This window comes from Leptonotus elevatus, chromosome 8 (genome assembly GCF_054856555.1).
Source record: "Leptonotus elevatus isolate MCC_2025b chromosome 8, RoL_Lele_1.0, whole genome shotgun sequence".
NCBI classification, from domain to species: domain Eukaryota; kingdom Metazoa; phylum Chordata; class Actinopteri; order Syngnathiformes; family Syngnathidae; genus Leptonotus; species Leptonotus elevatus.
The window spans coordinates 387,899-413,120 of NC_141246.1; the positions used below are offsets into that span (position 1 = coordinate 387,899).

General features: G+C 48.1%; 4 protein-coding genes across 8 annotated transcripts in view; 2 read left to right on the forward strand and 2 right to left on the reverse strand.

Moving 5' to 3' along the window:
• Positions 1-11,361, reverse strand: ero1b (endoplasmic reticulum oxidoreductase 1 beta). The gene is made up of 16 exons (XM_086082773.1): positions 10,530-11,361; positions 7,952-8,071; positions 7,786-7,869; positions 7,664-7,705; positions 6,378-6,514; positions 6,181-6,254; positions 5,991-6,111; positions 5,557-5,603; positions 5,232-5,240; positions 5,105-5,131; positions 3,934-4,026; positions 2,754-3,000; positions 2,614-2,683; positions 1,857-1,943; positions 1,282-1,415; positions 1-760 (listed from the first exon to the last, which is right to left on the reverse strand). The coding sequence occupies exons 1-16, from the start codon at positions 10,677-10,679 to the stop codon at positions 697-699; spliced, it is 1,506 nt and encodes a 501-aa protein (XP_085938899.1). The 5' UTR covers positions 10,680-11,361; the 3' UTR covers positions 1-696.
• On the forward strand, positions 10,434-19,271 carry gtpbp2b (GTP binding protein 2b). The gene is made up of 12 exons (XM_086082769.1): positions 10,434-11,642; positions 12,887-12,913; positions 12,982-13,166; positions 13,270-13,381; positions 13,452-13,649; positions 13,801-13,975; positions 15,116-15,335; positions 15,439-15,574; positions 16,315-16,373; positions 17,242-17,413; positions 18,061-18,225; positions 18,303-19,271. Exons 1-12 carry the CDS (start codon positions 11,478-11,480, stop codon positions 18,462-18,464), a joined length of 1,776 nt encoding a protein of 591 aa, XP_085938895.1. The 5' UTR covers positions 10,434-11,477; the 3' UTR covers positions 18,465-19,271.
• LOC147169075 (apoptosis-stimulating of p53 protein 2-like) overlaps positions 19,201-25,222 on the reverse strand; it is an 11,970-nt gene continuing 5,948 nt past the window's right edge. For 2 of the 4 annotated variants that reach the window (XM_086082768.1, XM_086082767.1), the window contains exons 9-18: positions 24,967-25,177; positions 24,790-24,885; positions 23,904-23,992; positions 23,466-23,823; positions 22,173-22,852; positions 21,799-21,936; positions 21,586-21,719; positions 21,208-21,374; positions 20,644-20,843; positions 19,201-19,352 (exon numbers count right to left, since the gene is read on the reverse strand). In XM_086082768.1, the coding sequence (XP_085938894.1) occupies positions 19,311-19,352; positions 20,644-20,843; positions 21,208-21,374; positions 21,586-21,719; positions 21,799-21,936; positions 22,173-22,852; positions 23,466-23,823; positions 23,904-23,992; positions 24,790-24,885; positions 24,967-25,177 (2,115 nt within the window). In that variant the 3' untranslated portion in view covers positions 19,201-19,310. Of the gene's footprint in view, positions 20,844-21,207; positions 21,375-21,585; positions 21,720-21,798; positions 21,937-22,172; positions 22,853-23,465; positions 23,824-23,903; positions 23,993-24,789; positions 24,886-24,966; positions 25,178-25,222 lie in introns of all 4 variants that reach the window. The other 2 variants (XM_086082766.1, XM_086082765.1) reach the window with 1 other exon arrangement.
• rrp36 (ribosomal RNA processing 36) overlaps positions 19,423-25,222 on the forward strand; it is a 19,204-nt gene continuing 13,404 nt past the window's right edge. For both annotated transcript variants that reach the window (XM_086082771.1, XM_086082770.1), the window contains exons 1-2: positions 19,423-20,374; positions 20,484-20,861. The gene's annotated coding sequence lies outside the window, so the exon portion shown is untranslated. The remainder of the gene's footprint in view (positions 20,375-20,483; positions 20,862-25,222) is intronic.

Here is a 25,222-nt window from a genome sequence, read left to right on the forward strand (position 1 = left end):
TTCATATTTACATTCCATTTAATTAGCACAAAAGTGATTTTATATACAATATTAATTATACAGCACTAATTTCCTATTGAAAGAACACACGGCAAGAAAAACAAAAAGAAAGCATCAAACTCCCAGCATGCACTTGTGGGGCGTGTCCAGATTTCGTTTTTTATGCTTTCGCCCCCAAATGAGAAAAGACAAGCGTCTTCAAGGCAAAACAAAGAAAACAATTCAAGTCAATGAGGCAGCATCAAATTCTTTGGTCCACTGTTTTTCTTTTCCTCGTTCTGCAGCACACAAAAAAACTTCAAGTCCAAACTTTTCATTGAGTTTGTGCGCAACACAAAATATTCCTTCGCAAAAGAAAAATCACAATCATTCCATTTTCTTTTTGCTTCGCTGAACAAAACAAAAGCACGCACGCACAAGGCTTGGCTACACGTCGTCGTCATCATCGTCATCATCGTCATCGTCGTCATCGTCGTCCTCGTTCTTACGTACGTGGCCGTAGAAAAGCGCACCAAAGTGAAGAAGGCGTGGCCTGTTCCGATGGGCGGCGGTGGCTTCTTTTCAACACCCTGTGATGATGTCACAAGGGGGGAGGAGTTCTTCCCAAACGATTCCCTCAGGCGTTCCCGTGGCGAGGGTCCCAAAGTGAGGAGGGGGCGGAGTCTCCTCCCGTCCCGTCCCGGCCCTCACTTCCTGTTACCTGCCGCCCTCCTTGAGCAGCAGCCGGAAGTTGTGCAGTTCGTGAATGCTGGACGACAGCCTGGCACGCACGCACACACGCAAAAGTCATCAAGACCGATTTTCTTCACATGCCGATTATTTGTAGTCAAGGAGGCCGATATGCGATATTTGAAGTCGATATTCATTTTCAGTAAAAGGGGAGGGGGGGGGGGGTTATTGGTGTCAACATTTCTTTTCAATTCCAATCTTGACTTTGTTGAAATGTTTTAAAGCATGAACACTTTTTTTCATCTTAGACCTTATACTTCATTTTTAATTTCAAAAAAAAGTTCGGTATGTCTTAAAAAGTGAAATAAGCAAATACCATAGAAAGAAAAACCGCAAACGTCAAAGTTTCTTTGTTTGAATGTTGAACGAAAGGAAAAAGTGACGATTCGCCGGCAACGCTTCGAAAGTCGCGTGGAAATTGAAATCGATGCTTTCCTGAGAAAAAAATGGTTTGAGCTCCGTTCTGTGAAACGGCGATCGCCGCCAATGGGCGGGTCCGTCCTCTTCTACTGCTACTCGCGAGCGCGAGCGAGGTACGAACTGGCGGCCTACCTGGCGAAGGCGTTGATCAGGCCCACGACCTCCTGGCGAGTCAGCTGGAAGCCTTTGGAGGCCGAACGCTCCGGAAGGTTCTTGATCTGCTTCTCCGAGAAGAGGATCTTCAGGGCGGTGCCAAGGCCTTGCGTCTGATGGCGGCGGCACACGCACACACACGCGCGCGCGCGGGTCACAGGTCACGGGTTTGCATTGATCACAGGAATGTCGACGTCACGACGGCAGCGCTGCGCTTGTCATTGCGATCATCAGTTATGGTTGCGATCGGGTCGGGTTCAATAAAACGTTCATGCTACGTGATTGATGAACCCGCGTTGGGTTCGATTCATCTCCTTTTTTCTTTTTCAAGTAAGAAAAAGCAGTTGCTACCATTTTGCAGCTTTCTTACTTGTGAGAATTGGAAATGCATGCGAATCCAAATCCGACCCCGAACCCGACCCTCGAATGGCGTTTTGAAAGCAATCATTGCTTGTGTTTGTTAATCACGATGTCCGCGTGTCTGAACGTTGGTGGCGCTTTTGTGTGTTTGTGTCACGTGGATGGAATGCGGCGGCGGCGGCGGCGGCGGCGACCTGCAGCTTTCCCCACAGTCGACATTTGCTGCAGCCCACGCAATCCATGATCCGGGAAATGTTCTTGAAGTGAAGACGGAATTCCTCCTGCAAAATCACAAAGACGTCGCGTCACAACTTTTGCCGGCACGCCAGCGAAAGCCTGAAGCCGTCTTGCCAAGAGAATCGCCATCGCCGCGGCGAGCGACGCCGGACTCGGAGGACGCCGAGCCGTCCCGTCATGTCTCGCGTTGGGATGAAGGAAAGCCAATTTTGTCCACGGTCCCAATTGGAGCGGCGCCGCCACGCAGCACAAACGCATTCGTTTGCAACTTGACGCTTTTCGATCCCATTTTGTGATGTGATTTGTTTAGCGAATTTCTTCTTTTTTTGGGGGGGGGGGGTAACTTTTTGAATAATTTCCCTACTCCAATTTCCTTCAATCAAACTTTTTTAGGGAACAACATTTTATGGCCATTTTCAAAATGTCTCCTTTTGATTGACGGTTGCTTTTGGAACATTTTTGGGCAATTTCGTGGCCATTTTCTGCTTTTTCTTTCAATTCTCTTTTTTTCTGACAGCTTCAAAACGTGATTTTGATTCAATGAGTCTTGTTTTCTTCTTCTTCCATTTGAAGAATATGCAAAACCCCCGAAACATATGAACGCGTCCACATTTTGGGGGTCTCCGCAAAAGAGTGACTTTGGAGCCACAAAGCAGCAGCAGGTTGCGGACGCCCGCTGGAAGCGAACTCACAACCCGCCTACTTTTTCTTTACCTTGAGGCTTTTGGCTTCCTTCTGGTGTCCGGCAAACATGGACTTCTCGTCGAAGTGCATCGGGAACCTCCTAGAAGGAAGGAGACGGGACGTGAGAAGGCGCCAGAGGAAGACGCCGGCGGCGAACGCGCCCCGCCTACTTGATGTCGTCGAAGACTTGCAGCAGCAGCTCTTTGGTGCCGGCGTCCTCGCGCCCGTTGCCCGTGTACAAGTGGACCACGGTGCGCTCGAAGTAGGCCGCCACCTTGGAGAGCGCCCGCAGCTCCATCAGGTAGAGGAAGTACAAGTTCTTCAGGCGCCGCGTGCCCTCGCCCTTCGTCTCCGCCCTGTCGAAGCGCCAGCGGAACTCCTGGGCGTTGGGACCCCACACCGAGCGGCCCCAACCCTCTGTCGTACCCGCGGCGCCACCCGCGCGCGTTAGCGTCACAGTCGAAGGCGGGCGGTGGGACTCGGACGCGAGCGCAGGTGTTTCGTACTCGCCATGAGGCGTGGGCCCAAAACCGCTTGGACTATTTTGCCAAAACTAAACTCAAACCCTTGTTCGCCGGACTAAGACTAAAACCCTCATTAAAAGTGTGACTAAATGTCGACGGGACGAAAATGTCCTTCACTTCAATAACAACTGCGTTCAAATCAACCAATTGTCAAATCTTGTCTCTGTGGCACGGTCATGTGACACACAGTGACACGCCCCCTTTCACATCTGCAGCTAGCGAGCGCAAACGCATGAGACGAGCAGGAGGTGGATTGACTGTGAAAAGTTTATAATCATTTTAAATTTAGAATTTATAACGTAACATTTTACCAACGGCGAGAACGTTCCAACAATAATGCTAATCCGACCGCTAACTAACGCCGGCTAACTTACGAGCTGGCAGTCGCAGTCGCCGCTTGTTGATATGCTGTCATTGTGTGTTTTTTGTGAAATAGTTTTAGATCCGAAATGTTCAACATGATCTGCTGACAAAAAAACTAAAGTACAGGAGTTAAATGTTTGTCCTGACGAAAACGTTGACACTTTTTCTTGGACTAAAATGCTCGATTTATAGTCGACGAAATCAAAACAGGATGAGTTTGACTAACTTTGACAAAAACGAACAAGTGAGATCGAAATTTGAAAACGGAGGATAAAATTAACACTATTACGTACAAAAGTACAATATTATGTTGTCGTTTTTTTTCCCCGCATCGCCAACCCCCCCCCCCAAATGGCGCCAACATCGTATGGTGATGTTTGGGTGTCGCGACGTCGCTGTTTGGTAGCAATTGCGCATGAGAAGGTTTGCCGTTTGTCTGGACTTGATGAAATGCGGCATTTACCGTCCAGCAGGTACTTGGCACACAAGTGGATGTTGATGCTGGTGTGGAGGCCCGAGATCAAGCGATAGAAAACCCTCTTCTCCAAACACAGACCTGCAGCCGCGAGCGCAACGGCAAGAAAAGGAAATGAAGACCGGCAAAAAGAAGATGCGATGAAAAGATGGAGAACGCGCGGCGCGGCACGGCTCAGCGCTAGAGCGGGAAGCTTGTGGCTTCCATCCTCAGCACCGGTGGCCAAGTCAGAGTGCCCTTGAGCAAGACACTGGACCCCAATTGTGGCCGCCGACCACTGCTTTAGGAATGTGTGTGTGTGTGTGTGTGAGATCGGAAAGCGCTTCGGGGAACACATGCAGGCCGCACCCCAAATAAAAGCGAAATAGAAAAAGCAGTCGGGCCGACCGATTTTTGAGGCCGCTGCAGATTTTGGGCAGAAAAATATACCGATTCATCTGCAGATTACTTGAAAATATAGATTTAATGCATAAAATTGTGTTCCCGCAGTCGATGCTAACTTCCTGTTAGCATTTGAATAGGATCCTCCCTTCACTTTTAGCATTAGCGCTAGGCTAGCGATGTTTTAAAAACAAAGCATGTTTTGTATTTAAACGTACAGTGGATGTCATTCTTATCACCGCGTGTTTCGTTTTACAGTGAATACAACTGGGGTGACATTAAAACGCTTCAAGAAGAACAACACACGCTACGCACTTGCTAGTTGCTAGCATTCAGGGTACTTTCACAGTGTCGGAAAATTCGGTTCTCATCAACGATAACGTTTTAAAGGGGAAAATAATCGGCCATTTGGCCCAATTGGCCGATTGTTTTGGTCAATGTTTGACGGGCAATAATCGGCCGATTATAATCGACGGCCGATTAATCGGTCGGGCCCTAAAAAGGGACAGGGAAAAAGTCTGGAAGAAAGCTACAATACAAGAAATGGGAAAAAAGAAAAAAACAAGGAAGCAAAAGTAAACGTAAAACAAAGAAAATGAAAAGAAACAAAAAAATGAAAAAAAGGTAGAAAGGATAGAAAAGGATGAAAAAGTATAGAACAGAAAGCATGAAAAAAGAGAAAAGGAAAGAAAAATGAAAGAAAGACGAGCAATGGCAGAAGACAAAGATTGAGAAAAAGAAGCACGAGACGATGAGGACGCTTAATGGCTGACGTTACCTTCAAGCCAGTTGTAGAAGCTCTCGCCTGGAACGGGATCAGCAGTGACATCATCAGTGACATCATCAGTGACATCATCGACGGCGTCCCGCCCCCAAGCCAAAACCTCCATCAAAGCCGTACTCACCGTCGTCTCCTGAAGACAAACGGGAAGGAAAAAGTCAAGTTGATGCCAGCGTCCGACAATGACAACGTCATTCCAAACCGACGGGTGCGCGTGCGCGTGCACGTGTGCGTGTGCGTGCGCGCTTTGCAAGAACTCCTCCCTCAGCGCAATTCCTTCACAATTTCAAAATGGATTCAGTAAAGCAAAGCAAACTCGTGGCAGTTGTACTTGCTAAAAGTCGATTGTGGGCGACCTCTCATTTTTAGCGGCTGCGATGATTTGGTTCGTTAGGAAGCATGTCAAGGCGCGAGCGCGTTGACTTCCTGTCGTGTTTTAGTTGACTCACCTCTGCTGGGGGTCAAAGGGTTGAGAGGTCGGTACACGGACCTGGGCCTGCACACACAACACGCGCGTCGCACGTCATTGCAAAATCCCCCCAAAATGCACGCCAGAGGACAAAATGAGCAAATGTTTGATTTATCCACACAAGCTAAGATGAATGGAAAAGGCTAATGACATGCTAACGCGAGAACTCCTGAAGCAACGGACATTTGCACAGCCATGACGCAAATGCTAGCTCAATGCTCAAACCAATGGGAAATGTCATTCATATGCTAACGTTAGCGTCACAGTTTTGCAACGGTTTAAGCAACGGACAATACTAGCTCAGCGCTAAAATGAATGGAAAATGCCATTGGCATGCGAGCGTCAGTCTTTTTGTTCCTCTTGCGCAAGACAAGATGGCTCCTTTTGAGCATGCTAACGTTAGCATCTACTGACTTGAAGCAGTTCTCCTCGTAAATGCTGTTCCAGACCCTCCACGCCGGGGGGCCTTTGTATCCGGTGTAACCTTCGGGGTTGAGCAGCAGGTCCACGTACTCGGCGTCCGGGGACGACTCATCTGAAACGCACACGCGCAAACGTCAGCCGTGCCTGCTTTTGTCCTGAAGGTGGCGCCAGAGGACCTCACCGTCCAGCTCGCAGAAATGATCCTGCGCGTCGTCGTGCCTCGCCCAGTCGGCGAACGCCTCTTTGCTCTGGTTGCTGCGCGCACAAACGCACACAAACATGTTGGAACACACGCAGCAATTGCACACTTACGCAACAAGGTCAGGGGTCAAACATACACACGGTCGCAGATGCAAGCGCAAAAACAAATGGTGTGACCTGAGCGTGCTGTTGATGGCTCCCAGCTCTTGCACCTGCTGACACTCGCTCACGTCGCTCACGTCGCTCACGTCGCTCACGTCGTTCACGTCGTTTACGTCGCTCACGTCGTTCACGTCGGCGGCGCCCTGCGAATACTGAACACGCACATGACGTGATTGCCGTGAAGGCAAAACGGCGGCGCCGCTCGAGTCACGTGACGTCGGCCGCCCATTATTGCCCTTCAAACATCTGCCAAAACACTCGGCCAGGTGTCCGACGCTGTGAACGGTACCCTGAACGCACCATTTTGCTAGTGTGTTATTCTGGTGTCCCGAAGCGTCCTTTAAGATGTTTAAGGACATCCCAGCGGGTTGCATTCCAATGCTAACCGGAAGTTAGCATCGACTTGGAGAGCGTTTTTCCTTCAAACCAATATTCGCGCACAAAAGCCGTTGGAACGCGTACCCGCAGCGAAGACGACACAAATTCTTCCCATGGTGTGAAAAATGATTATTTTCATTGAATGCAATGGTCACGGATGCTCGGCACCACACTGCCCCCAAGAGGCCAAAACGCACAGGGACAGTCAGTATTTCTTCTTCTTGTTTTTTCGCTCGCTATTCTATTCTTATTTTTATTTTGTCGTTGTCCTTTCAAGTTGTATTTAAAGTTGCTATTTCAAGGGATTCAAAGAAATTCTTTGACCAAAATTCAAGGATGCAAACATCCAAGGATTTTTTGTTGTCATGTCGTGCGTAAGTGATACCCATTAAAAAGGAATGGAGGGGGGGGGGGTAATTTTGTGCATTTGATATATATATAAAGTCAGGGTTTTTTTCCTGCCCAAATCGGCATCGGCCTAAAAAAAATGGCATATCGGTCGGACCCGAGCCGTCAACAGCAGACGCACTTCAAATACGCCGGAACGGTCGGGCTGTGAAAGGGAAGGCTCGCCTCTTTCTTTTGGTAGCTTCCATGTTTTTATAAAAATGAGAACACAATATTCCGCGGGCCTTGCAAAAGCAGACCAAATCCAATAAAACTGCCGCGAGCGAAGGGGGTTGCTTCAGTAGAAATGGCTGCCAGTGAAGGAGTTAAATATTGCGCACAAGTAATACACTTAAAAAAACAACAACAACAACAACTAATACTGAAACTAAAACTAAGAAAACTAATAAAAACGAACAGAACCACCCTGAAAACGAATTAAAACTAAATTTAAAGAAACAAATGAAGTAAAAAGTCAAATGAAAATTGCAAAACTATAATCACCCTGGTATGCACATTTGTGCGTGTGCGCTCACCTTGTTGTAATTGCCAGACTTGATGCCGGCAGGAATCTGACTCTGGAAGATGAAGAAAAAGGCAAAGTTGAAGGCGAGCGGCTGAAAACGGTGGCGCGCAAAGGCAACCGTTGACCTCTGACCTCCGGACAGGGCTCCACTTGGCAGTCTTTGATGGCGCAGTGACCGTCGTCGGGCCAGAACGGACACGCCCGCTTCAGGTTGACCTGCCCGAGGCGCGCAAGGCATGAGCTTCCACGCAAATGGCGGCGGCGTCGGCGGCGGCGTTGGCGGCGGCGTCCGACCTACCTTGTAGTAGCGGAAGTAGTCGCGCTCCGTCAGCTTCTTGATGCGCGGGTAAACTTTGAAGTTGTTGAAGACGTCGATGCTCTCCACATCGCAGAAGCAGTCGTCCAGCACGCCCGTCAGCTGCGGCACAAATCGACAGAAATCAACCATGGAACGAAAACCCCGCCGAGGGTGACGTCGGACCATTTGGACAACTTGAAGCTCAACCGTCACTATTGACGTTGTCGTCAATGACTTTCAGAACTGATCATTCGATTCATTTTGACGCCTCGAAATTAGAGATGGACCGCTACGGGTCGATACCAATACCGATTACAATGGGCCAAACCATTTGAGAAAAACAAAACAATCTGTTGCTGCTGCTGCAAACTGAAAGTCGCATTCCAATTGCAACATTGCAGTCATTTTTTTTCTTTTCTAGCACATCAAGTTCTTTTCAAACTTTACTGATCGGCTGCAGTAAGAAAAGCCGATGATCCGATCGGGCTCGTCCGCAAGATCCGCAAACACAAAGCTGGCGTCGTAGCAATAAAGAGGCCATTTTGTTCCAAGTTCCATTTCGTTCTGTTGTTGTCGTTTTCAAGGGTTGCGCGTAACAATCCCATCGTTGCCTTTTATTGACATCAAATTCACATCGATTTCACGTTTCGAGAAAACGGAGACTCGCATGAGTTTTGGATTCTGCAGCCAAAAATGAGTTCAAAACTGCCGTCAGACCGAATTCAACAAAAAGCCGGAGCTGATGCGACTTTCAGCAAAAGCTAAATGTTTTCAAAACACAAATTCCAAAACTTACATTTGCTGAAATGCAAGCATATGTTTATTGAAAATGTTCATATATTTTTTGAAAGTTTAGACAATAAACACCTTTGTTTTAAAATTCTAACAAAAATGGAGCAAAAGTAAAACAATTATTATTATTATTATTATTAACATGATTTTCCCAAAATGTCAAAATAACTGCAATATTAAACGTTGACGTGTCTCGCGCTCCATTTCAAGCCGAAGCAAAAGATGCAGAAAAGTTCCTTCGCGGGTTCGGCCGGTCGGCAGCATCGCTTAGAAAGAAACGATCAAGCAGCAGATTTGGGGGAAAAGGGCCGATACCAATATTCTTCAAAATGTCAAATATCTCCACTAATACGGATAATCGGTCTCTTCCTACTCTAAACATCACATTTATTATACATCAAAGTTTTTGGGTTCGTCCTAAAATCCCAAAATAAAGGCAAAGGAACTTTCATTTCATATGAAGACTGTTTATTTATTGACTACAAATAGAGTCGTTAACTTAAGCAAACACTGCGCACGTTTGTCAATTCCCTCCGTTTGACGAGTGGTGCGTTCAGAGAGGCCGAGCGTGCTTCATTTCCAAATGCAGCCTAGGTTCGAAACCAAGCGGCTTCCATTAGGACGCGCTGGCGCCACTTGCAAGACCCGCACTCCATTTTGGCTGCAATCATCTGAACAACCCAATTCCAACAAACGGCAACAGTCGGAGTGGAAGCATTCATGCGCGGAGCAAATTTCACAACACCCTCATGACAGCGTGCCAAAATGGTGCCACAACGCAAGTCAGTCAGGGGTCAAATTACGCAAATCGATCTTTGGCTTTAGCATTTCGTTTCCTTAATTAATTCATGTACACAACAAATAAAGCCAACCAATTGACCAAAATGAAAACAGGGTTTTTTTTCATCCAAATGGCAGCTTTTGCCATTTAAAAAAAATGCTTTCTACTAAACTGTGATGTCCATTTGAATGTGATTCATCGTTCAGCCAAACACACAAAAACACAAATACACGCACACGCACACGCATATAGATGCTGTATGGCAAGTGAAGCTGACAGCTGTTAGTAGCCACGACATCAACCTTCCATATGCAAATTCCAAATATGCTAATGAGATGACAAATCTGACCTGCGATTGCATGAGAGCGCCGAGCGTGACAAAAAGCAGGAAGACGCAAACACGTCGCAACATCTTCAACTTTTCTTCTTCTTCTTTCGTGTGCGTGCGCGCGTGTCGCGTGAGGTCGCCGACTTGAGACGCCACTTGCCTAAGCCCCGCCTCCTTGTCAAAATAAGGCCCGCCCTCGCCTTGTCGTCCAGCCAGTGAGGCGGGGCTTGCTCGGCCCCGGCCAATCACGTTACACCACGCTGGTCTACCGGCGTACACAAGTTAACCTCACGTTGTACACAAATAACGAAATCGCATCGGATTGTTGACTTGACATTCGCGCCCAGCAGGAAGCTGCAATCCACGGCTAAAACAAATGACAAATGATGTGATGATGCCATTCAGCTTCAACGGTTCAAAGTTTCAAACCAAACAAAACTTCATTGTGTTTATATCTTTCCAACTTTGTGTTATACGGGCGAAACTGTGATTAATGAAAAACAGACCGGCTCGCTCGCTGCTCATTCGCGTCACACTAATAGTGACGTCAAAACAGACGAGGCGAACATTCGAGAAGGTTGAGTCTTGTCGTCATACGCGTCCTTCAATTGTACATTAACGGGACTGAAGATGAGTTAGAGGGAGGACAAACCAATGAAAAGGAGAAAGTGACTTACATGGCAGAAGCAGCTCTGCTCCTTCTGCTCCTTCTGCTCCGCGCTCGCTTCCGTCTCCGGCTTGTTGAGCTGAAACCACGCTAAAGCGAGATTCCCCAACAGGAAGGCCAGCAGAAGAACGCCGAACGCCTCCAAAGTGACTCTCCACATGCCTCAACAGCTGCGGCCAAAAAGAGCCTCGCGGATCTGCCGCTTCAAATCGAAATCCACGCCGCCGGTGTCAGGCACTCCCGGCTAGCCACCGAAAAGCAGTCTCTTGTGCGCGGTTAGCTTCCGCGGGCTAACAGGCTAATAACGCACGCGAGCGGCTCCGTCCGGCTGACAAGTGCGAAGTCGACATACGCTCACGAGGGTACTTGCGTCGATGAGCCACTTGGAAGCAGACTTTTTCGTGAAAAATCCTGCTGAACTTGGGGGACGGGTTTCCAACCACAGCGACTTCCACGTTAGAGAGCCCAATTAAAAAAAAAAGCTACTTCCGATTTGAGGTTTTCTAAACAAAAGGCGAACACGCGAAATTGGTTTGAAAGTAGTAAACACATACGTAACTCGACTAGTTTACGACGCCTCCCAACAACAACAAAAAGGGGGCTTTATGTGTGCGTGTGTGTGGTTTGTCTTGTTTCGTGCGTGAGTTCACGGCCGCACAACTCGTACTCAAAACGTCTCTGGTAGGGAAGGCGTATCTTCTCTTGAAAAGCCATGCCGGAAGTAGTCGGTGTTGGGATCTTGCAGTGCGTAGGTGATGCTGAGGAGAGTGAGGAGTGAGGACGAGAAGAGAGAGGGAGGAGAAAGAGAAGCGGGAGGACAGAGAGCATCTTCCGACCGCCGCTCGCCTCCTCCCTCCCTCCCGCCCAGGCCGGCCCAGGCGTCCGATGTCACATTAGCCTCCTCCGGCCGCATCTTGCCCGTTCCGCGGTGACTATCTCCTCCGTCAAAGCAGTCAATATGGTGGACTTGTGCCCGGGCGGCGATGGCGGCAAGAAGACGTCGAAAAGGTCTCGAACGAGGCGAAGCAAACGAGGTCGCCGACGTCGCAGTAAAAAGAACAACAACCACAAGAACAACATCCGCAATAAGAACGATGCGCCGCCGCCGTTTCTACCACCTGAGGTAGCTACTTCCGATTAGCCTCGCTCGCTCGCTTAACCGGCAAGCTAACAAGCTAACAGCACTGACGTCAAACGTCAGGTTGTTGTCATGACGTCACAGCATTGATCAATCAAATAGGTTGATGGATATGTTCTAGGCAGTGTTGTCTTTTCCATTCCCCCCCAAAAGAAAACTTGTTTGGGCTAACGTCATAAAATTGCACTTAATAAAAACAAAACTAAACATCAACATGCAACTGCATGTAACTGGAAAAACACTGTGACAAGAAATAACATTTGTCATCGTGTTCGTTATTAAAAATACACATTGAGATTCCAACAAAGAACATATCTCTCGTGCTTATTTAGAAAAATGTGCTTTTATACATTTTGTCTTATATTTGTTTATGAAAATTAACTTTTATGTGGCAAGAAATAACAATTGCAAACATACAGTATTTGCATTTATTAAAAAAACACACACATTTAATCCAAGAATGAGCATTCATGATGGTCTTTTATGAAGATTCATTTGTATATGACAAGAGGCTGTTGACAAGGCAAACAAATGTGATTGTATTTCCTTTCTATTAAAAAATGATGGTATTATTTATAAACATTCACTTATATGGTAAGAAATGTGTGATTGTATTTTTTTAAAGTACATTTTATATCACTAGAAAGAACATTTTATTTTTTACTTTATGTAATCAAGAAGGAAGATTTGTGAACAATTTTACTTACTTTACTAATATACTTTTATGTCACAAGAACAACTCAGTTTTATTTAAAAGTGTTTTAAGAACAACCATAAGATGCATACAATGTGCTGGACATAAAGTAAAAATGAGTCATGCAATAAAGACAGGTAAAAGAAAAATAACACAAAATAAATGAAGATGAGTATTAAATAATGATCAATTAGGTAAGTGAATAAGTAAATGAAATCAACAACACAAAAATACAGCAGGCATAAAACACTGAAACAATGTTGCTTCTCGTGCTGAGTCAAAAGCCAAATTGATTATATTCATTATGGGTTTTTTATTTATTTTATTAGCTGATTAATCGTTTATTGACATTTTATACATCAAAATCGGCCTAAAAAACAACATTTCGTATTTCCCAATTCGATTCCCAAGAAGGGTTTTAAAAATTTGATAGTGAAAAAAAACACATTTTTATTTGACAAAAGATATTGCAGCTAAAAATGATTTGAACAAGAACAACGATGATCAAACTAAATATGACGTCACATGTTTGCAGGCTGAAGAAGGAAACATCGAATATAAGGTAACGTCGTCATCCTCCTCACCGTGTGCTCTTCCTGGTCCTGACGTCACGTGGCGTGCGCCCCCTAGCTGAAGCTGGTCAACCCCACCCAGTACCGCTTCGAGCACTTGGCCACGCAGCTCAAGTGGCGTCTGCAGGAGGGCCGCGGCGAGGCCGTCTACCAGATCGGCGTCGAGGACAACGGGCTGCTGGTGGGCCTGAGCCAAGCCGACATGACGGCCTCCATCGGGACCTTGCGCAAGATGGCCGACAAGTACGTGAACACACGCGCATGCACATACACGCGGCGCTAGCAGCCAACGTTGGATCCCAACACAGCGCGCCGCGCGTGTGTGGTGACTGCTCCTCATCCTCAGGGTGGGCGCCGACATCACGCTGCTGCGGGAGCGTCAGGTGGACTCGGACGCCGACGGGAGCACGCGCAAGATCGCCGAGGTCCTGGTGCGGAAGGTTCCGGACGACCAGCAGGTGAGCGTCAACTTCTCCCCGTCCTTTCCTCGCCAGTTACACTGTGTGTCGGCGGTGCGCCGCCGTGCAGTTCCTGGACCTGCGCGTGGCCGTACTGGGCAACGTGGACTCGGGGAAGTCCACCCTGCTGGGCGTGCTGACGCAGGGCGAGCTGGACAACGGGCGAGGCCGAGCGCGCCTCAACCTCTTCAGGCATCTTCACGAGATCCAGACGGGACGCACGTCCAGCATCAGCTTCGAGATCCTGGGCTTCGACAGCAGAGGACAAGTGAGTCGTGTCCGTCGGGCGTGAGGTTGGCGTGACGTGGCGTGGCGTGGCGTGGCGTGGGGTGGCGTGCCGTGACGTGGCGTGGCGCGTGGCGTGGCGTGGCGTGGCGTGGCGTGGCGTGGCGTGACGTGACGTGGCGTGTGACCGACAGGTGGTCAACTACAGCGACTCGCGCAGCGCCGAGGAGATCTGCGAGAGCTCCTCTAAGATGATCACCTTCATCGACCTGGCGGGACATCACAAGTACCTGAAGACCACCGTCTTTGGACTCACCAGCTACTGCCCGGACTTTGCCATGCTGGTGGTCAGCGCCAACACCGGCATCGGTCAGACCTTCCTTTTACACGCTTTAACGCCCTATTCCAGTGACCCCTCGCGACATAACGGTTCGGTTATTTGTGACCATAACTTAATCAAAAAACAAGACCATGAACATTAGAGCTGTTGCCCCCAAAATCGCTGTCCCCTCATCGTGGGTGCACTCAGAAATACGCTCCAAGCGCGGTGCTCCATTTGGATCGTTCAGAAACTCACGACATTGTTCAAATGTGCTGTTGGGTTATTCAAACTAAATTTCATGATTTAGCTCATTTTCAACAATTTTATTTTTAAAATGCCGATGTATCGAATTAATTCGATTTACTGCCCAGCCCAAGGCTGTAGTCAGAAATTATTGTGAGCACAGCGCTGTCTGCCTTCTGCAGCACACGAGGATGATGAAATGTTTACATTTAAGCTTTTCGTAATGGCATAATACAAGTGTGAATCCTCACTCTAAAAATCAATCAATCAATCAATCTCTACTTTGCGGAAATGGTGGAAATTCACCTAACACAGGAGATCACCTGTGAAAAGTGAGGGAACACGGTGTTAAAATTCAGTTACCGTCGGGTAATCCGTCTGGGTTGGGGGACTTCCCTTGTCAGCCAGGTGGAGATCCTTTAAAGGGATGCTTGACTCACTGAGACATTTTCAGCAGTAAAAAGTTTATATTTTGTCCAGAATTAATGTGAAAACTTGGAACACTCGGAATGACCAGCAGAGGTCGCCATTTAGCCCGTGACGCCTCATTGACGGCTTTCGCTTGAGGCGGAAGTCATGAGAATGCTTGAACTTGTGACGGACTGCTCTGGACTTTTTCAGACAGATTCCCCTATTTGGCAGAGTATAATGCCAATAACCCATCCATTGAAAAAAAAAAAATATATGAATGAAATAGCTTCTTTTTTTTGTCCAAAACCAGATGAATATTTTATTACAACACGTTGTGCTTTAGTTTAAAAAACGACAACTTTACAACAGAAAAATTGGCAAAAATCAGCAATTTAATTTTTTTTATTTATTATCTTTGTCTTACGCTGTAAAGTCTTGGAAAAAAAAGTTGTCAACATTTTGCCCAATTTCATAGCAAATATCACTCGCTCTTTGTGACCTTTGTTTGCCTTTGTGACCCCGGCGGTGTGCAGCCGGTACCACCAGGGAGCACCTGGGCCTGGCCATGGCGCTGAAAGTTCCCATCTTCATCGCCGTCAGCAAAGTGGACGTGTGCTCGCGGGGCGGCGTGGAGCGCACGCTGAGGCAGCTGGAGCGACTCCTCAAGCAGCCGGGATGCAACAAGGTCCCGCTGGTGGTCCACACGGCCGACGACGCCGTGGCCGCCGCGCAGCAGTTTGCGCCCGCCGCCTGGTAGCTCCCGCGCACCCGCGCAACACAAGAAGAATGGCAAGAGAATCAATCTGATTTTGTGCCTATTTCTACTTCCTGTTCTGGGCTGCGTGTGCGCGTGTAGCGTGACGCCCATCTTCACGCTGTCCAGCGTGTCAGGGAAAGGTCTGGAGCTCCTCAAGGTTTTCTTGAACATTCTGCCTCCCCTCAGCAACAGCAAACAACAAGAAGAACTCATGCAGCAGCTCACCGAGTTCCAGGTACGAAACACACACACATGTAATCCACTGATCTGAATATATGACTGGATAGCCGATAGGCCAAGACTGTTGAAGCGGCGAGGCCGCCATATTGCTCCTCCCAAGAAACGTTTCTCAGCATACGATCCTATACATTTACGGTATGGAAGTTGGAGAACATTTCAGACAGTAGAAACGGCATGAATGATCATGTTTTCAATTTGTTCAACATAAACAAGAAGACTTCAGACATTTTACAACTTGCCTTAAATACATGTATACATTATATGCTTAATGATGTTTACAGGCGGAAACTTGTATATTTTTTAATTAAATAATTATAACTGCAATTCAACAAATGATGCCTCTGCCAAATCTAACCCTAACCCTAATTATAGAGATGGGAGGAGCAAGATGGCCGCCCTGTGGCTTCAACGGCTGGCACGGGCATGTATGGGCTATCGGCTATCCAGTCATATATTCAGGGCAGTGATGAAATCGCACATATGATCAAATGCATAACGTTATGTGAGGCTGAGAAATGTTTTTCTGTATTTATTGTCAAAAAAATAACAGAAAAACAGTCAGTAATGACTGAGATAAATGGGAGCAAAAACAAAAGTTTATATTTTTGTTGAGTGTATGTTAGCATGACGCTAGCGGGCTAATGGTCCGCCCAGCGAGGGAACGGAAAGAAAAGCGGCAACAAGACGCAGGCGCAAGGAAAATTGGAACACAAAAATGCTGATGCGTGTGCGCAGGTGGACGAGATCTACTCTGTTCCTGACGTGGGGACGGTGGTGGGCGGGACTTTGTACAGGTGAGAGTGACGGGTACGCCAAGCTGGCGGGTGTGTGTGTTTATCTTGTGGGCATGTGTAAATGTGTTTGCGTCAAAGCTGGAAATCACTTTTGCTCATCAATGACTTCCTTTGAGAAGCAAGTAGTCCTCTCTATCGCTATCGAATCTTTTTAATGTTGATTATCATCAATCATTCCATCAAATAATCAAGTAGATGTTTCTTTAAAATGATCTGTCATTGGGGCTTTTTTTTAAAGGGGTGAGGTTATGTATGAAAAGTGCAAGTCACATCAGTCCTAGAGCTTAACCAATATGAATTTTTTGAGGCCGATGCCGATATAGATTTTTGGCAGGAAAAAATACAGATTACCGATTAATCTGCAGATTATTAAAAAAAAATAATAATTAATGCATAAAATTGTGTTCCCAAAGCATTTGAATGTGAAGATTCGTTGTTTGAAGGAAGAACACTCAATGCTTCCTTCCTGTTAGCATTTGAATGGGATCTTCCCTTCCCTTTTAGCATTAGCGCTAGGCTAGCAATGTTTTAAAAACGAAGCATGTCCTGGATTTAAATATACAGCGGTGGTTATTCTTATCGTCGTGTGTTTGGTTTTACAGTAAACTCCAACTGGGGTGTCATTGAACAGCTTAAGGGATGCTTAGGGACAACAGAATAACCAGTTTAACATACGCTACGCACTTGCTAGTTGCTAATGCTACCCAAGCAAAACGGTGCATTCAGGGTACTTCCACAGCGTCGGAAAGTTCGGATTTCTTCGATGATAACGTTTTAAGGAAAGAGGCCCAATTTAGTTGAGCAGTCGTGTGGGGAAAAAAAAGTGCTACTGTAAGTCCTTAATGGTGATATTGTGTGTGCGTGTCAGCGGCGTGTGCCGCGAGGGCGAGCGTCTGGCGGTGGGCCCGACGGACGAGGGGGGCTTCCTGCGCGTGAAGGTTCTGTCCATCCAGAGGAACCGCTCCAGTTGCAGGCTGCTGAGGGCGGGGCAGGCGGCCACGCTGGCTCTCGGCAACCTGGACAGGACGCTGCTGCGCAAGGTGGGCGGGGCCGCGGCATCTGTCATGTCATGAACGGGGTCACGTGACATCACGCACGTCAGACGCATGAACACACACTGACGAGTTGGGGGAAAATGGACCCAACCACTACTTGGTTCAATTTCATACAAACATTTGACTTATTTGTTAAAAAAAATTTTTTTTTAAAAAGATTATTTTTTTAACAGCCCAGAAACCTGTTTCAGCAGTGGATCAGTCCATTCTTCAGCCAAATTGGATTATTTTTAACCAAGTTTTGTGTGTGTGTGTACACACACACACACACACATACACAAAACAGGGTCATTAAAAAGCATTATTTAAAATAATTACATCGAATTGACTCAAAGGAATACCAAGAAAATGTCAATTTTTTAATGAAATTTTTATGATTTTTTAAATTCTTATTTCTTATTTGTATTTAAGGTCTTCATTTGGAATATCCATTTGTATATTACATACTAATGAATATTCTGAATGAGGATTCTGAATCAAAAATCCATTTTGAATCGAATCGCAGACCCCAAAATGGGAATCGAATCGTGAGACAGTCGAAGATTCCCAGCCCTTTTATTAACCCTTGAACACAGCAGGAGTGTTCTGTTGATGAAAAGACAATATGCGTAAGGTGACCAAATCATACGCAGGGCATGGTGATGGTGAGTCCCAAGATGAAGCCGACCATCTGCCGGCACTTCGAGGCGGCCATCGTGCTTCTCTTCCACGCCGGCACCTTCCGCCGTGGCTCGCAGGTCACGGCGCACGTGGGCAACGTCAGGCAGACGGCCGTCGTGCAAAGGGTGCACGGGAAGGTACGCGCGCAAGACTGTGCGAGTTTGTGTAACAGCGTGCAGGTGTGCGTCACGCGTGTCTCTCCGTCTGCCGGCAGGACGAGCTGAGGACGGGCGAGCGAGCCGTGGTGGCGTTTCGCTTCCTCAAACATCCCGAGTATCTTCGGACCGGTGCCAAACTTCTCTTCAGGGAGGGAGTCACCAAGGGCATCGGACACGTCACACGCCTCCTGACCGCAGAACACAATCAGAACCACTAGAACCACAAACACATTCTGGAGGCACCAAAACGACTTCAACCAGAAGTACGAGGACCACGGCCTAAAGCATCAGAACCGCTCGAAACTAAAACCACAGGTATTGGAACCACTAGAGCCACTAGAACTAGCACTACCAGAACCGCTAGAATAAAAACGCAATTACCGTCTTGAAGAAACAAAAGTGTACGACCACAACCAGAAACATTTGAACCACTCGAATCGACGAAGCTAACAGGAGCATAACCAGCAGAATCACAAGAACGAAAGCTGAAGCATCCGAAGCACCGGGAAGCACCGGGAAGCACTCCAGCCAGGAGAATGGAAAGGAGTGGCATCGGAGTCTCTCATCCTCGCCGCTAAAATGGCGCCAATCCGGATTATTCCAGGCTGGCCCTCCTCCAAGAAGATTCAGACTCAATTTGGCGGGCCAGGCCGTCTTCAACGTTGACTATGTTAGCACTTTAAGACACGCGTCATCTTGGCTGACGTGCCGCCGGCAGAAGTTCCTGGATGAATATTGTTGCTTGTGCAATCCAAAACGGAGAATTTTCAATGGGTTCCACGTGAAATATGACATGGATTTTTGTTGTCAACGGTCATTTTGCAGTTTCTCATCCTACTAGCCTAGCATGTGACTAGCGTGCTCGAAAGGTAGCTTGTACTTTTTCAAGTGATCGACTTCAATCCTGAAAGAACTCATCAAGCGTTAACAGACAGAAAACATGCAAAGCAAGTGTCATGTCAAATGCGACTTTTTATTTGTGTTTGACACATCAAAAAAAAGAATAAATATAGAGTGGACAGCAACTTGTTGGTCATTTGGGAGGTTCTTGGGGTTCCTCAGGACTACGCCAGACTTCTGTGTCGGGGTCGAATCCTCGGATAGAGCTGATAGGGAGAAGCGAGGAAGAGCAAATTGAGCATACACGCGAAAAGCGGTACCTTGACTTACAAGTTGAATTTGTTCTCTGACCAAGTTCAGAACTCCGTTTACTCGTCGACCAAACACATTTTTCAATGCCATTGATCCCTTCGAGTGCTTTTTCGATCGGAAATGTAAAAGCTTGCAAGTCAATGCAGCGCAGTGGCCCCCAAACATCAGTTGGTACCGTGCACATGTGGACAAAATTGTTGGTACCGCTCTAGTAATGAAAGACAAACCCACTGTGGCCACAGAAATACCTCGAATCTAAGAAAAGTACAAACGAATCCCCCAGGAAATATCAATGAACATCAGACATTGATTTTTTATGTTGTGTCAATTTGTTTAGCTCGTGAAACAGGCCTGGACAAAAATGAACAGATTGGAGAATCGTTTTGATGCAGAGACATGTTGTCCTCTAATTAGCATCACAGATGTCTTCAAAGCGTTACGTCGTCACTGCGAGCGTCGGTGACTTGGTGTGTACCACACTACGGGAACCGCAGGAAGCGAAAGAGCGCGTTGCCTCGGGACCTTAGAAAGAAAATGTGACAAGATTGTTAAAGGTAATGGCGAGCTCCAAGGTCAAGGTTCATCAGTGTCATCGCAGCATTGGGAGTTAACTGATGCAAAAATGAAGCCTAGCAAGAAAAGAAGATGACTGTGAAACACGGAGGAGTGTCTGTTAGGTTCTGGAACTTCTGGGGATGCTTTGCTACATCATGAATCTGTGCAGGGAACAATGAGATCTCCAAATTTTCAAGGTATGCTAGGGAGAAATGTGCAGTTAACGGTTCTTGCAAAACTAAAAACACTCAAGAAACATTGGACTGCTGTGAAGTGGGCGGGATCTATTCTAAATCCTATTGAACGTCTGTGGAAGAAGCTGAAAGGTGCCGACTGGAGAAAGCAGCCTTCAAAGCGGAGACCACCGGAGCACTTTGCTCGCGAAACACCTGCTGAGAGGTGCACAAGTCCGAATAGAAAGGTAATAAAATCATTTGATTGCGATTGTTTTTCAAATCATTCTGTTAAAGCACAATTCAGACGCAATGCCCGATTTTCATTGGTTCGTTGTCATTTTTTGTCCGATTCAGGTGACCACTGTGGATTTGTGTCCCTTTATTTTTGTAGTTGGATCATTTGCGTAACCCTCGGGAATAGACGTCGACACCCAGCCGGTCCGCAAATAATCTGCACTCCCAAGTCTGGGGACCACTGCTCGAGTTTTGCTCGAGTTTTGCTGGATTTACTGACCCCGAGCAGGTTTCTGGGTACGAATCCCTGACCATCTCCGCAGCACGCCAACCACCAGTCGCCGTCGGCCTCCTCGTCCCGCCTCAACACCGTCAAGCAGTCTCCCGTCTGGAAGGACAGCTCGTCCTCGCTTTGGGCTTCGTAGTCCCACAGGCCGTAGACCACGCCCCGGTTCATGATGCCCATCTTCTCCTGAACGCCTGCACGCAAAAACGCAGGTGAGGGGCATCACGGCCCGCTCCCAGATCGCATCCATGCATCCGTTCACAATCGTCGAATTCAGTCATTCGTTTGTTGAAACGACTCATGTTATTCATCCATCCATGACGGAATCCGTTTGTGAGTCATTCACACGAACGTCCTCAGATCCGTTCAATCATTTGCGGGAACTTCAGATCATTCATGGGCTCATTTCTTTGACAACTTCCTCTTATGCTTAACCATTTAGCCATTCATTCATAAGAACCTCCTCAAATGCAGTCACTCATTTATTCATTGACAGCCTTCTGAAAATATTCACTGGCTTCCTCGCTCATCCGTTCATTCCGTCTCGCCGTTGCTGACCGTAGAGGAAGTGCGAGCACTGAGCGTATCCGTCGTCCATCTCCTCGCATTTGTCGGCGGCCGTCTGCGCGTCGCTGAGCGTTACGGCCAACACGGCCGCGCCGCTCTCCGCCAGGAACTTGCACACGTCCACGTTGTTGCACGAGGCGGCGCAGTGCAGCGGCGTCCTGGGCAATCACCACAAGCTCAACGGTCACCAGGACGGACAAAAGCAAATACACATAGAGACAAAATTCTCCGTAACCGCTTCGCATCTTCCAAATCATGACAAAGGGATTTTAGTAGCTCTTTTGGGAACCGTCTCGGTGCAGTATTTGAAAATGCTACGTGATTAAGCGAGTCAGGAATGAATACGTGATGGGTCAGAATTTGCGATACCATCCGTCGCTGTCGGCTGCGTTGACATTGACACCAAAGTGTACCAGGAAGTGCACGATGGCGGTGTGCCCGGCGCAGACGGCGTTGTGCAGGGCCGTGATGCCTTCGTCGTTGGCCCCGCTGGGATCATCCACCTGGAGACAAACAAAGATGGCGGACGTCAACTTAGCCGTCCTCTATTATGACTCCAAAGATGTCAAAGGTCAGGCTCACTTCATAGATGACCCTCTGGACCAGGTCGTACTCGCCCTCCAGGGACGCGTCCAGCAGGATGGCCAAGGGGTGGAATTTGACTCGCACATTTCGGTCCGCCGGAACAGAAGCTGACGTACGGAGAATGGACTTCTTTCCCTGGAGGAGGTCAACGAGCGAAATTAGACCTCAGAGGAGGAAAAAGAAAACTAACATATTCATGACCCGTTCCTCTGAGCCATTCGTTAATTCATCCATCCATTCGTCCATCCTTCTTGACAAATTCTTCAGATGCATTCAGTCATCAAACCTCTTCTTTCTATCCATCCATCTATTCAGAAGAAGAACCTCAGAAGAAGAAGCAGTAGTAGTCACATGAGACGTCACTGACTCACCATCACCTGCCCCGTGACCTCAGGGGGCCTCAGGCTGTGGGCGGCGTCCCCTTCCACAGGATAAGGTGGAGGCGGGTAGGGTGGGAACTCGTCCCCTGTGACTGGCCGCATCGCTTCCTCTTTAACATCCAGATTGGTCGGTGGGGTACGGCAAGAGGCGGAGCTTGAGATAGGAGAGCGTGGAGGCACAGGGGGCGGAGTCCTGTCATCTTCTGGGCTCTCGAGCAGCTGCGTCAGAGCCACTCTGTAACTCGCATCTGATGTCCCAACATGCTCTGAGACCGGGTCTTGGGTCTCCACGGGTATGGTCTCCATGGCAGCCATGGTGGTCTTCTGGTAGAGAAGCTTCTGGATGTTGGGTCCCGCAGGGCCTTCGGGCTCTGTGATTGAGCTGCGTTTCTTCAGGGGCCGGGGGGCGTGGTGGCGCCGCCGCAAGGCCTCCAGATCAGCGTCGCCGTGGTTCCTGTTGGGGTTGGGCAGGAAGGGCAGGAGCTTGGTGGGGCTGAGGGGCCGAGGCGTGGCTCGTTCTGCGGCAGGCTCCGCCCCAGAAATGACATCTTTGGCCTGGAAACTGCTGTCAACCTCGCCCCGCTTGGAAGAAGAAATAAATCCACAGTTGATGGCACCACCGCTGTCGGACTGCTGCCCACCACTGGCCGGGAGGACTGGTTTGCCGTAGACTGTGGAATGAGACAAATGATTAGCAAGCAAGCTGGGAATCAAGATGGATCCCAGCATATCAAGGAGAACAATGGCCCTCGCCCTGTAGCACGGGGACAGCTCGACCCAAGATCAGCAACTGCTCAACATGCAGTTGATTCAATGAATGTATTTATTTTTAGCTCTTAGTTCAAACCCGGCTCAAACAACTGCGGATGCTGCGCTCACATGCTGACTTGCTATCTCTGCGGGCGGCGAAAATGAAAAGCAAAATGATTTGTGACTAGTATGGAATTTATTTGACCAATAGCCCCAATTTGGTGTACAACGTCAGCTTCTTTAAAAGCAATTCCCATTTATTGGACCCTGCAGGTCTTGGTTTATTCCGATACTCGCTAGCAGTCAATACAGTTGTCGTTGTTCATCAAGCTTGTGTATCAAGTTGTTGACAAGCAAACCGCATCTGTGCCTCATCTTCCCTCTTGCATCCAAACCCTGTTGCCGAAAAGACCCTCCCAGAGGCCAACACACGCACACACGCACCAAGTTGTGTGTCAAGAAATGGGACACATCAATGTACGAGAAGAAAATGAAGCAGCATTGAAGCGAAAGGAGCTGTTACTCGATCGTCACCTCGCGTTTGACAGCGTGGAAGCGTGCTGGACTGGTAGCTCTTTCCATGCATGCTCCGCTGTGTGTACATGGAGTAGATAGATGACGCCGCCACTCTCGGGGGCTTCTGCAGCATTGGGGACACGGGTTCCAGGGGCTCCAGGGGTTCCAGGGGCTCCTGGGGCTCCAGGGGCTCAGGGGTGTAGGGTCGCACGGCGGCGGCCGGGGGCTTTTCCTGCTTGTGGGGCAGCGGGAGGGTGTTACTGTGAAGAGCACCTACGGATGGTCTCATCTTTCCAGGGAAGGTTCCGGTGCTGTAGGCGGACTGGGAGGAGGGAGGCGGCCCGCAGAAAGCCGTGGAATTAGTTGTGCCTGGATCCTTGCACAGAAATGAAACAAGTCCCGTTAGGAATGGTTCGCACTGAGAATGTCACAAGTTTCATATCAGTCCTCCGGTACCTTCTGGTCCCTGAGCAGCTTCTTGGTGGTATGATTGTTCCGTGAGGGGACCGGGGGCGGGACGTCGGAATCCTTGCAGGAGTCGGTCTCTGCAGATAGAACATCATCAAAGCTTGAGTTCTTGACGCTTAATTCTGCTACACAGAAGGATGTTGCAAACGCTGATAAAGATGAAGATAAAAATGAAATGATTTGACAGTTTTGGTGGTACTGTGTGTGGTGTGCTCTCAACACAACACCGCACACTAAGATTCTCTTCTACCACCGACCTCAAAACAAGTCGTCCAAGGTAGAAATCTCGCATGAATACACATGATCTCTCAAAAACGAAGAAAAACGTAAGAACCCGGTTATGCGCCGATATTTTCAAAGGGGACCAGATGAAGGAGCACTGTCAAAATGGTGAGGTCGTCAAGACTTACGTTGGAAAATGCTTCTTGTCAACTCGGGAGTCCACTTTCATTCAAAAGAAAAATTGGGTAGGACATATTTTGTTTTATTTACTGCTGCTTCCTTGTTCTACAGTCAGAGCGCTTCTTTGAACGGCTCCATTCCGTTCACGTCGAAGGCCGTTCACGTCCTACGCCGCGGAGTCAAGTGACTCGAGACGAGAGCCCTTGAAACCACACACACGATTCTTGGTCGTGAATATTATACACGTTTTAATATTTCAGATTGATTGTCAACCCCGTTATCAGGGCAAATCCGATCTTAACACACCTCCGACAGAGTGATCGTCTTATAGGACAATCTTCGAAGACATAAGATAATCGACTGTTCAACGTCCTTGGTTGCGAAGGGGCAAAATCGGGACAAAAACAGCCGACTGTCTTTACATGTGTACCCGGCCTTTGGTGGCGCTACTGTGGTGGTTGTTGTTGTTGACCTGAGGTGTAGCGGCGCAGGTTGGCCATCCGGGGCAGTGTTGAGGCATGGGTGGGACATCCATTCAAGCTGCTCCAATCAGAGACTTGGTTGATAGCTGCTCAGAACACAAAAACATATCAGATTGGTCGGCAGGAAGATCGCACGGTATTTTCACCGCACTGCCACCTCAGCATACCTGAGGCCGGCTTGAGGGGGCGAGGAGGCGGCGGCTTCAGGGACGACTCGTAGGCCAGTAGGGTGCTGGTGCTGTTCGGGTACACGGGCTTTAGCGCAGGATCTTGGCGGGGCGGCAAAGGCGGAGCTTGACAGGACGATTGGATATACGGACCCACCGCCGCCACCTTGCTTGATGTGGTGTGCTGAGGCGCTGCGCTGTCCAAGGGCACCTGCAGGGGGAACCAACAGAAGGACATCTTTCAGCTTCAGGACAT

What these genes read in the sequence shown, in the direction of transcription:
- ero1b (XM_086082773.1), bottom strand. Translation starts at nt 10,679, where the DNA reads ATGTGGAGAGTCACTTTGGAGGCGTTCGGCGTTCTTCTGCTGGCCTTC. An exon ending in TCATTTCTGCGAGCTGGACG is followed by an intron (nt 6,112 to 6,180) that starts GTGAGGTCCTCT and finishes TGTGCGTTTCAG; the next exon opens with ATGAGTCGTCCCCGGACGCC. An exon ending in CTTCTACAACTGGCTTGAAG is followed by an intron (nt 4,027 to 5,104) that starts GTAACGTCAGCC and finishes TCGCGGCTGCAG; the next exon opens with GTCTGTGTTTGGAGAAGAGG.
- gtpbp2b (XM_086082769.1), top strand. Translation starts at nt 11,478, where the DNA reads ATGGTGGACTTGTGCCCGGGCGGCGATGGCGGCAAGAAGACGTCGAAA. An exon ending in AGGTTCCGGACGACCAGCAG is followed by an intron (nt 13,382 to 13,451) that starts GTGAGCGTCAAC and finishes GCCGCCGTGCAG; the next exon opens with TTCCTGGACCTGCGCGTGGC. An exon ending in CAGCGCCAACACCGGCATCG is followed by an intron (nt 13,976 to 15,115) that starts GTCAGACCTTCC and finishes GGCGGTGTGCAG; the next exon opens with CCGGTACCACCAGGGAGCAC.